Source organism: Hypanus sabinus, chromosome 14 (assembly GCF_030144855.1).
Source record: "Hypanus sabinus isolate sHypSab1 chromosome 14, sHypSab1.hap1, whole genome shotgun sequence".
NCBI lineage: Eukaryota > Metazoa > Chordata > Chondrichthyes > Myliobatiformes > Dasyatidae > Hypanus > Hypanus sabinus.
In genome coordinates, this window is record NC_082719.1 from 6,908,527 (window position 1) to 6,920,986 (window position 12,460).

General features: G+C 41.2%; 1 protein-coding gene across 3 annotated transcripts in view; it reads right to left on the reverse strand.

The window, feature by feature from the left end:
* The window catches only part of fras1 (Fraser extracellular matrix complex subunit 1), a 518,960-nt gene that overhangs the window by 124,415 nt on the left and 382,085 nt on the right, over nt 1–12,460 (reverse strand). For all 3 annotated transcript variants that reach the window (XM_059988734.1, XM_059988733.1, XM_059988732.1), the window contains 2 exons: nt 11,608–11,744; nt 2,717–2,879 (listed from right to left, as the gene is read on the reverse strand). In XM_059988734.1, coding sequence (XP_059844717.1) covers nt 2,717–2,879; nt 11,608–11,744 — 300 coding nt within the window. The remainder of the gene's footprint in view (nt 1–2,716; nt 2,880–11,607; nt 11,745–12,460) is intronic.

A 12,460-nucleotide genomic window follows, 5' to 3' on the forward strand; every position in this document is an offset into this window, starting at 1 on the left:
GCACTGCCATCCTGCCTAACCCCAGTTCCCTTCATTCACCTTTCGGCCAGACCTTCCGTCTTGAGAGTTTGGGGCCCTGCAGTGACTGGCTGCTACATTTGCTTCAAGAGAAACAGACTTGTCTCATTGTGTTTGAGATACAAATACTAGAGATCATTTACCAGAATGATAATGTCGAAGTGGTACTTAGTATTATGTGCGTTTAAATCACATTTCACCTCTAGACAGATGGGCTAATCTTGTATGTCATAGTCCTGCAACTTCAAAGTCCATTTTCAAGTGCTATCCATTTGGCCCATATTAGTTTTAACTGCATGAAGCCACATTAGATTCTTATGAGAATTAAATTAATTAAATCACTGACACTTCACACCCGGCACACACTGACAACTGGCATTACCCCAGAAACAACCATGTCATAATAAACCGCCATACTCCTCCTTAAAATATAAAAAATTACCAATCCCAACTCATTTTATTTTGAGTTAAATAATTAACATTAGATTCTGAATTGAGTATTTTCAGTAATGATTTTGCTTTTGCTTGCATCCAAGTAATTTCTTATTGTCACTCAAGTTAATTCCTTTTTAAGAGTTCCATAATATTAGGCAGAATGTTTACAGTGCTTCAGATTGGATGACAGAACTCAAGCACTTAAGTTATATTTGTCCTGTTGAGTCTTGACTTTAAGTGTCTTGACCCGAAACACTGACCGTTTATTCCTGACCTGCTGAGTTCCTTCAGCATTTTGTATCTGTGGCCTTGGATGTCCAGCACCTGCAAATTTTCTCGGCTGTATTTTACCAAGTGTGCTTTGTGCATTATTTTCAAAAGTATACGTCAAATCTGAGAAGTTGAAGAAGATCATGACAACAGCGTTGTCCTGCCATCCTGAGGTCACACTGGCCACCATACGTAATGGGCAAATTATACTGTTGAGAATGGGCTTACCAAAGCCTATAAAGGCAGGATCAATGCTGAACAAAGGTATATTATGTTCTGTCTCTGCAAAATTTCACCTCTGTACATATTGTCTGTGTTTGCATGCATAAACAGGACTAATTAACAATCTCCTAAACATGGGCCTCTACCATGCTCTGCAGATAGACACTAGACTTCCTCTTCGGAAGACCAGTCAATGCAGATCAGAAATAACGTCTCCTCCTCACTGACATTCATCACAGGCTCACCTCAAAGATGCACACTGAGCTTACTGCTCTACTCTCTAGACCTAGGCTCAGCTCAAACACTGTCTACAAATTTGCCAATGACATAACCTTTGCTGGCAGAGTTTCAGATGGTGATGAGGAGCCGTACAGGGACAGCAGGCTGACTGGTGGCTCAATAAACATGCACTCAATGTCAGTAAGACCAAGAGATTGATTGTGAACTTTAGGAAAGGGGCATCTAGGGAACACACATCAGTTCTCATCGAGGGATCTGAAGTGGAAAGGGTGACAGTTTCATTCTCCTGGGTTTTAACATATCTGATGATCTATCCAAAGCCCATCATATTGATGTAATTGCAAAGAAAACATGGCAGCAGCTATATTTCATTAGGAGCTTGGGGGGACTCGGTATGTCACCAAAGACGCTCGCAAAGTCTCTACAGACATACCATGGCGGGCATTCTAACTGGTTGCATCACCATCTGATATGGAATGGCCACTGTATAGGATTTGAAAAAGAGACAGAAAACCGCAAACTCAGCTAGCTCCGTTGTGGGCACCACCCTCCCCTGCATCAAGGACACCTTCAAAGGGTGATGCCTCAGGAAGACAGCAGCCATCATTCAGGAACCCCATCGCCCAGAACATGCCCTCATCTCTTTGCTACCAAGGTGGTGGTACTAGAGCCTGAAAACACATACTCAATGTTTCAGGAACAGCCCCTTTCCCTGCGCTATCAAATTCTTGAATGGACAACAAACCCTCTCTTTTTTTCCCCCTCTTAATTTTTTTATTTAGCTATTTATAGTTGTCTTAATTATGTATTGAACTGCACCGCTGCTACAAAACAGATTTCATGATGTAGGCTAGTGATACGAAATCTGAATTTAAAACTGTTTCTGATAATATCAGACATTCCAAAATGATTGAAACATATTTAATTTAAACAACAAAATAAAAATGATACGATTATTCAAATATATAATTGCAGTTAATCAAAAATATTAATACTAAATACAATTAAAAAGTAAATCACAGGTTCACAACCCTTCAAGTTAAAGAGCACAATACAATACCTCCCACATGCATGAGTGAATGCGGCTCCAGCTAATCTGAAGTGCACGGTGGCTTTCCTGTGTACCATCATAAGGTGCATTGCAATTACTCTACTGACCAAACTTGTGAGTTCTTTCACCAAGAACAGGCACATGGGAACACTACTACACACCAGTTCCCCTCCGATACACCCAGCAGACTGATTGAGAAACATATCACTGATCTATCATTGTCAATGAATCTAAGCTAGGAAACTCCATCCCCAACAGCATTTTAAAGGCAAAATCACCAGAAGAAAGGCGGTAGTTCAAAAACCCATCAAGGCCTCCTCAAGGGCAACTTGAGATGAGCAAACTTTGCTGGCCTTGTCAGCACTGCCTGGATCCAATTAATAATTCAATAAATCAATAGGTAGATGGATAGGCAGATGGCTTGTTGAGAATCACTTCACCAGCATTAGTTTCACTTCATTTGCTTGAGGTTATACTTACAATAAATTTACCCCTGGGGTCAACAAGTGGTGAGTGGTTCTTGCTACCAGTGATGGTAATGGTAAATATTTGGTTATCGAGACGGTAATTATCAACATCATAGACGGTAAAGTGGAAAATATCAGTGACAGGTTGATTGTTGGCATCGTAGTCGGTAGTGTATCTGTTCAAATGAGGCACAAGTTAGGCAGATAGCAAATAATGGGCAAACATTTGGACTAAACAATAATTAGTCAAATATTTTTCCTATATATGCTAAAAATATAACACTCAGCACTCCACAGATACTCTATGATTAATAGTTAAATACCAAGTCTATTCACAATTAAAATAATTATGAAACAGTAATTCATGCTTGAAACCAATAATTGATATTCAATAATACCTTGTTTTAACATAATTTTACTAGCAAAAGAAAACCTAAAATACCCCTCTGAAATCAAACCAGATGTTCATAACACAGAAAAATCTTAAAAGTTCTGTGTGACACCCTTTTTTTTTTACAGCAACTTAAAAAGCTAACCAAAGTACTGTGTCAGAGAAATTGAATATCGTGTTGAAATGGTCCCATGTTCCTGATGGGAATGAACTGTACTAACTGCCTCTGTTGTGGCAAGTTTACACTTCCAGCTAACCAATGAGATGCAGAGAATGGTGACCACACAGCTGCATGCCACATGCCAAGGAGGAGGTACAAAATGGAGTAGGACAGGCTCACAGAATTCAATGGGCGAGGTAACAGTCACTGTCAGTTGTCAGTCCAAAAACTATAGTTATGCTACAACCCTAGCGAGATCACAGCAATAACAATGTCAGAAAAAATATCCCTTCAGTGTACAGTCACACCAGGTACATGGTCTCAGAGGACTAGAGGTGGTATGGGTCATACAATATTCAGTACTGAAAACTACATTTACAATAACTGACTACAGAGCTTTATGACTGGTTATCAAATCTATCCATACTATCCTTCAGCCTAACAATCACATTCTTACAGATACTGATTGCAACATTTCAACAGTAAACCAACCCAACTTCTTCAGGCACGTTAGTCTAATGCCAAGGCACCTCCTTACATACCCTCTCGAGTGAGCAGAGCATGGGTGGGGCTTAATGCTCGATCCAAGTTGCCTATTCTTGATTAGTTAGTTTGAATTGGCCTTGTTCTGATTGGTCAATTTTTTTAAGCTGAACCCTCTTTAGGTATGTGAGGTGTCAGACTGGAGCCATCTCTACACACCTACATTTAGATTGTCCACATGCTCCATCTCTAGTGATTCCCTAATCTTTCTCGAAGGCATTCTCTTCCTTGCCAAGGATGTTGGCCTCATCAAACCTTGGCGTACATGAGCAAGATAGGCAGTGTTTAGCAACCCCACTTCATTCTGCTCTCAAGTTTTTTAAGGTAGTCTTATGTTCTGCTATCCTGTTTTTCAAGGGCCTTCCAGTCTCACCAATATATACTTTTTGGCATGGTGATATAATTGTGGAACACTAACTCCCTGACACAGTTCTTTGGGTCTTCTAGGTGCCACTTTGCTTTGCCTTTTTGTAATTGTGTCCTCACTTTTTCTATTAACTGGACACCATATATTTGGCAAGTTCATCTTAGCTTTTCAGTTAAGCTGCCACTGTAAGGCACAATAACCAGTCAAAACAAGGCTAATTCAAACTAACCAATCAAGAATAGGCAGTTCAGATCCAGCCAATTAGAACAGAGCATTATGCCCTACCTATGTCCTGCTCACTCAAGAGGGTATATAAGGAGGTGTCTGTAGGGGGACTTGTCACTTGATTAACTTGTGCCTGAGGACGGCAGTTTGGTTTACAGTTTTCGGTTTGTGACTGTTAAAGCCATAGTATGGACAGACTATATTTATAGTAGACTATGTTTACAGAAGATGTGGTCTTTTCAAGCCACAGAGATTCGCTCTGGAGAGAGTCATCATACTCCAGGTCAGACGAGAGATAACCCAGGTCAAGTGGCAGACCACAGTACCCAGGTAGATCCTTCGCATGATGGCGGTGGTGAGGTGGTAGAGAAGAAGAGGAAGGTCAAGTGGCCAGGACTGGCAGATGAGAAGGCTTGGTGTGTGTTTGATGAGGATATCAGTATGATGTTGGATCAGTATGTTGTCTCAGGGGAACATCAAAGAGAAAGTTGGAAGTGATGGGCAATATGAATTATGATGTTAGAAAGTACAGGCTTGGCTTAGTTGAGTTGAAGAACACAAAGCCTAAACAGCAACCAAGCAGGCACCAGAAGGAGATTAGTAGGTTGAGGAGACAGCTTATATCATTGAGAGAGAGGTGGAAGGTGGCAAGTGAGGGTGACAAGCAAGGGCTAGCTGATCTCTGAGAGCAGTTTCAAATAATGTTAGCATCACTCCGTCGTGCAGAGTCACAGCGTAAAAAGAGAAAGAAGAGAGAGAAGGCAAGAAAGGTGTTCTTTGAGAACCCTCACCAGTTCACAATGAAATTGTTTGGACAAAGTAAGAGCGGGCAGCTTAACATCTCTCAACAAGAACGTGAGGATCACCTGGCAAGCACTGACTCTAACGAACAACGGGAGGCTCCTTCGCTTGACATTTCTGGGCTTGTGAAGCCTACCGAGCCAGGAGTGAAGTTCGATCGGTCAGAACCCAAATTGGCATAAGTCGAGCAGTTCATCAAAAAGGCAAGGTCGGGTTCAGTGCCAGGACCTAATGGAGTGCCATATAAGGTGTTCAAGAAGTGTGAAGAGCTGAGGAAATACCTGTGGAGATTGTTAAAGGTGGTGTGGAGACAAGGAGTTGTTCCTTTGTCATGGAGTGAGGCTGAAGGAGTACACATCCCCAAGGGAGCGATTTCTCCTGCATTGAATCAGTTCCGACCAATTTCACTCCTGAATGTAGAGGGGAAGATTATGTCTGGCATTCTAGCAGAAAGAATATCTTCATTTGTGATAGAGAATGGATTGGTAAATACATCTGTGCAGAAGGCAGGAATACCAGGCTTCCCGGGATGCCTTGAACATACTGATATGATATGACGTACCATCTAGGAATCGAAAAGGTTGAAAAGAAATCTAGCTGTAGTTTGGCTTGATGTTGCAAATGCATATGATTCCGTTCCTCATGTCTTGACTGAGTTTGCGATGGAATTCCTGAGGATTCCTGCTAAGGTGAGGAACTTTGTTATGCAATACTACAACGAGTTCCGGATGAGGTTTTCCACTCAGCAGTTTACAACTAGGTGGCAGAGCTTGGACGTTGGTATCCCAATGGGATGTGTGATTTCACCCATCCTTTTTGTGTCAGCCATGGAGGTCATTGTGAGGGCTGAAGAATCAGTGGGACCAGGCGTCACACTTGATGGTGGAGGGGAGTTGCCACCTATATGAGCATTCATAGACGAGCTCACCCTTTTGGGTCCTAACACGGAGGCAGTGGAAGGTGTACTATCTAGACTCGAGGAGCTAATGGATTGGGGAAGAATGAAGTTAAAGACCAAGATGTCAAGGAGCCTTGTTCTTAGGAGAAGAAAGCTGGTTGACTTTCATTTCAACCTTTGTGGAGAGGAGATTCCATCTAATCAGGACCAACCAGTTAAGAGCCTCGCGCGATAGTACACAGGAGCTGAGAGACACCAAGAGGACAGAAGAACAGATCAGCACAGGTCTGATGTCTGTTAACAAGTGTGGCTTGCCTGGCAAGTAGAAGTTGTGGTGCTTGCAGTACGGACAGATGCCACGGATAATGTGGCCACCAACTGTCTATGAGGTGGCAATGTCCCATGTTGAGGCAATGGAACGGAAGATCAACAAGTATGTGAAGAAGTGGCTTGGAGTACCGAGCAGCCTCACTAATATTGCAATCCACAGTAGCCAGACAAAGTTTGCCATCCCAGTGCAATCCCTTGTTGAAGAGGTCAAGGTAGCCAAGGTAGGATCATTCTTGATGCTCCGAGACTCAAAAGACCCTATCATCAAGAACATCCAGCCGGATGTGAGATCAGGCAGGAAGTGGTCAGCCCGGGCAGTCGATGAGGCAGAGTCTAGATTGAAGCACAAGCAGACAGTTGGGGCTACCCAGCTAGGCCGCCAGGGACTTGGATGGACAACCCACCAGTGGTGGTCCTCTTCTACAGGTAAGGAGCGTCGTGAGCTTGTAACGCATGAAATACGAGAGGTAGAAGAGGAGAAGAGGTTAGCTAAAGCAGCTGGCCTGACTCAAACAAGGGGGTTGGACCTGGTGGGAAAGTGTTGGAATGTCCTGTGGCAGATGGAACTGCTCCACATTTCTTTTCAATACAGAGCAGTGTATGATCTGCTCTCAACACCTGCAAAACCTCAGCACCTGGATGAAGATAAGACAGACAGGTGTGCTGCTTGTGGTGAGAAAGGAACACTCCAGCATATTTTGAGTGCATGCAGTCAATCTTTCCAGCAGCATGTATACTTGGAGACATAACAACATTATCAAAGTTGTAACAGAAGCGGGTGAGCACAGAGTACTGCAGCACAACTTAACTCATGCCCCATGCTGCACAGAATATCACATATTATTTGTGAAAGAAGGCTCCAAGTCAAGGGTGTACAGCGCAGGCCCACGATCAACCATACTTTCTTCAGCCGGTGATTGGTGTGTCAAGGCTGACTTGGATGGAAAAGGCAGTTTCCCGGAGCAAATAGCTGTCACCACATTGCGTCCAGATATAATCGGCTGGACTGACACCAGTAGAGAAGTGGTTATTGGTGAACTCACAGTCCCCTGGGAAGACAACATCGATGAAGCCCATGAGCGCAAGTTAACGAAGTATGCAGAATTAAGATCAGAGTGCAGAGACAGAGGGTGGAAGGTCTCATGCTATCCATTCGAAGTAGGGTGCCGTGGTTTTATTGCGTTCACTTTCCAGAAGTGGCTGCGTGACCTTGGCTTTACTAGAAGAGAGATCAAGTCAACCAGCAGGGCTGTAGCTGAGGCAGCAGAGGCAGGATCATCAAGGGTGTGGACCAAGTACGCCCAGAGGGGCAGATAGTCGAACAGTGTATCCATCTTTTGTAAACTCTTCAGTAGCTGCATAGACACCTGAAGAGTAGACTATCTGTTGGATGGAAGTGACCAACAACTCTGAGAGAGGCAGATGCCAAGTTGTTAAGCTCATCAGTGGGAAGTGGTGCTTTAGCACTGCTGGCCCACCACCTCGAGGGAGTCTTGATCATAAGGGAGCCGAAACTCCTGAAGACAGGTGGCAGATCAACTGATGATCCTACTAATGATAACACAAGACAGTTAACATCTTAGCCCACATGTATGTTCAATTCTGATCAGAGATTAAGGAAGCTAGAGCTTTACTCTTTGGAGAGGAGACATGATAGAGGTATACAAGATATTAAGAGGAATAGATAGAGTGGACAGCCAATACCTCTTCCCCAGGGCACCACTACTCAATACAAGAGGACATGACTTTAAGGTAAGGAGTGGGAAGTTCAAGGGGGATATTGGAGGAAGGTTTTTTACTCAGAGTGGTTGGTGCGTAGAATGCACTGCCTGAGTCAGTGGTGGAGGCTGATACACTAGTGAAGTTTAAGAGACTATTAGACAGGTATATGAAGGAATTTAAAGTGGGGGTTTATATGGGAGGCAGGGTTTAAGTGTCGGCACAACATTGTGTGCCGAAGGGCCTGTACTGTGCTGTACTATTCTATGTTCTAAATCTTAGTTGTGATGAAAGAATTCCACCCAAGTCATTGACTTGCCTTCTGACTCAGATACTGATAAACCTGTTGTCCCATTTCAATATATTCTGTACAAAAGTTGAAAATAATCATCTGTTACTGAGATCATTCATGGTTGTTTTGATGAAGTTTCCTTAAAACATATTTTGAGTTTTAGAAACAGAAGGAAAAGCAACAAATTAAAAGAAATGCAAATAAGGATAATATCTAGCGGGAGGTTGTGCTTTAGCACTGCTGGCCCACCACCTTGAGGGAGTCTTGATCATAAGCGGGCAGGTGACAGATCAACTGATGAACCCACTGATGATAGCACAGGACAGTTAACATCTTAGTCCACGTGTATTTTCAATTCATCAGCAGTATGAAATTTACTGGCAGTAACTTCTGCCTGCGTAGTAGAAGCTATTGTGTGTATATAATATTTCAGTAATATTTGAATAATCTTGTAAATATACTTTGATTTAAGTTGTTTATTTAAATAATTTGTTATGGGTTATATGTATAATTACGTGAATTGTATTGCTTGCGTATGCCCCTCTTAAAATAAGCATGAAATTAGACCTGAATTTCAGACTTATGTCTTCCTTTGAATTAGTTTAATGTTTTGGTTACAAAACATGACTGAAGCAGCCCAGCTGCTGCAGTTTTTCATTTCTCCAGCAAAGATGAATACAATGTATTTTAATTTCAAAAGCTGTGCTGTATGTACTTTTAAAAGTCATGAAAAAACATACTGAAATAGGATTACTTGTTAATGCATACTAACAGATTTGGAAAGGGTCCAGAAGAGGTTTACCTGGATTAGTAGTATGAACTATATGGAGAAACTGGACAAACTTGGAGGCTGAGGGGAGACCTGATAAAAGTTTATATATAAAAAAAATAAATGAATGAGAGACATAGAAATGGCAAGAACATGGGTTTTCTCCCAAAGGTTTCCTCTGGGTCCTCCAGTTCCCTCCCATAGTCTAAAGATGCTAGCTGGTCACTATAAATCGTTCTGTGATTAGGTTAGGGTTAAATCGGGGTTGTTGGTGGGTGCTGCGGCTCGAAAGGCCGGAAGGTCCTATTCCACACTGTATCTCTAAATCAGGGTTCCTAAGCTGGGGTTGCTTAATGGTATTTGTCCACGGCATTAAAAACAAGTTTGAGAAGCCCTGCTCCAAACGAATAAATAAACCAGTGGACGTGCATTGAAGGTGGGTTGTAAGCAGTTTAAAGGAGATGTGAAGGAAGTCTTTGTGCACAGAAGTGCTGAGATAGGCTGCTGGGGGGAGTGGCGGCAACAGAGTGTTTAGGCACAGAAAATGTAGGAAATGGACAGACATCAATCCCCCATGGACATAAGTATTTATTTGGCTCATATTGTTACAGTCAGACATTTCCCGGTGCGCGTTTATGATTTTGATGCATTTTAATTAATACAAATATCAGGTGATTATTCTTCGCACAGTGAGATGTCTAGATGTGTGATGTTAATGACTGTCATTTATAAACTATGTCAGAAATGTATTTTTGTAAACATTATTTTTGGAATAAATCTTGCAACTGCCAATCATGATGCACCGATATTTAAAGGGAGCAACTTGGGCCTGTTGAAAACGAGAGAGTTGGCTGCTAGTCACGTATTCAATCGAATTTCTACCTGTATTTTCTTGAATCAAAAGCAGTTACTTCCACTATTATGTTTGGCATTTCAATACTGTTCCGTGACAATGCTCAAATCTCACCAGCACGGCTTCTGACCTGATTTATAGATTGTGTCTTGTGTATTTAATATTCCAGTAATAGTTGAGTAATATTCTAAATGTATTGTTTGATTAAGCATTCTTTGTTGTTTACTCAATTCATGAGTGGTTAGATGTAAGAGTATGTAAACGGCACACGTCATTAGGCCACCATGTCAGTGCGTGTCTCACTAAAAGTAAAAACAAAGAGTACACATTTATCCCGGTCTCCTGTGTTTTTCTTTAAATTCATTTCTGTTTTGGAGTCACAGAACATAACAATGTCTGACAGCAGTAAAACTCCCTGATGCACTCGCTACTCTGAAAGTTAGCATCTACAGCATTACTGGATCATGGTGCCAAAGGCTACAATTAGTGCAGTCAGTTCTGTGACTTTAACTTTCAAATTATCTTGATAACAAGCTCTGGCAGCAATTGTGTTTTGTCATTCTAGCATGCAATCATTTATTAAGATTTTCTCATTTTTTCTTCAGTTGACACATTAACCAATTTTTAATCAAATGATTTGAAGTCAGGGGTCAACGTCACATGCAATGCCCAGGAAATTAAAATTGATACAATCTGTCTCCATAGCAATCATAATATCCAGCACAGGGGCTAAAGGTCTAGTAGATTTGTTAGCTTTAAATCCTAGCAATTTCTACAGTACTATTTCTTCACTCAATACTTGTATCTTTTAAGTTCTTTATTCTCAACAGATCCTTGGCTCCTCACTTTTTCCAGATTTCTTCCTGCAGAAGTACAAACTGCTGTTTAATGTTACTCTCAAATCCTCTTCACCATTAAAACTTCTCCTGCATCTGGCTGTAAGGCAGATGTCACTAATCATTTCTATATTACATACTTGCAGAAATTTTCATATTTTATATCCTTAATCAGGTGCATTCACATTCTGTTCTACATCAATTCCTTTGTCATCCTTTGCTGAATTCAAATGTCTTCCTAATGTTGAAGCTAAACTCAGCTTTTGACAGCATTGCAAGTCTTTTGCTTTAATCTGAATCTATCCCTTTATCTCTTTGCCAACTTTCTCCCATGTAATTGTTATTTTTTATGAGATTTATACGGAAAATAATGTATTTTTAAAAATGCACCACATCATAACAGTGAACTCACACTTCAAATCTACTCTCTGTTTGCTCTGTCCACATTTAATCACTTGTAAATTCAGCTCAAAGCTCTTTCGTATTATGACTGAGGGTTCTGCCAAAGATACTGCAATTAGGCAAGACTGACTACCTTTGAATCTGTATCACCAGCAGGGAAATGGGAGATTCATTAATTTGGTTCAATTTCAAAGTTTCTCACTGGAAGATTAAAGATATTAAAATGAAAGAAAGATAAAGAAATAAAAAGACCAGTACTGTCATGTTGCACATATTCTTGACTGTATTTCCCAAACCCCTCTCCCCCCAAGCTTTTACCTAATTCTTTGGTTATCAATATCTTCCATCGTAAAAGTTGAAAATTCCAACATCTCCTGGTGGCCATTGGTGAGAAATCCATACATGGGTAGAGATATCAACTGAATCCGTATTTTACTCTCAGGTGAATTATTATCCTAAAGGATGAAAGAAAAACTGTTATGTTCAGATCCATTTGTTCTTCTAATGACTCAAATTTGGAAGAACAGATTTAGGACAGAGATGAGGGGGAACTGCTTTTCCCAGAGATGCGAATCTGGGGAATTCCTACCCAGAGAAGCTGTAGACGCTAGCCCATTAAATACATTTAACACACACTTAGATGTTTACGTATCGGGGAGAAGCAGGAAGGTGGAGCTGAGCAAAAAGCCAGATCAGCCACGATCTTACCGAAGGTGGAGTAGGCTCAGAGGGACAGCTCCTGCTCATAGTTTTGGTGTTCTTATAGAATCACGTAAAACTATTACAGATGGAGGAGGTTGTGTTAGAATTGTCTGTTGAGCAACAATGTAGGCATTAAGTGGCTTTCCATCAATGATTTTCCCATATAGTGAATAAGCTTAAGCTGACTATCAGGTGATGATATTGGGTAGGGAGTTTGTTCTTAAAGAATACAAATGAAATCGAAGTGTGTACATTTGTAAGATTGTCGGGTACATGGACCTAATGTAAATTGTTGCAAAACTTTCTAAAAGGGATGTAATAAATAAACTGGATTTACTTATTCTCAACTTGAATTAGGTGACTACAGATTTTCACGTGCAAATGCAAGATAATCTATACACTGAGGACTTTAAGGCATGTTGTTTTCTAGGACAGTTAAGCTGCTTTTTGCCATTTACTGTTTTAATTG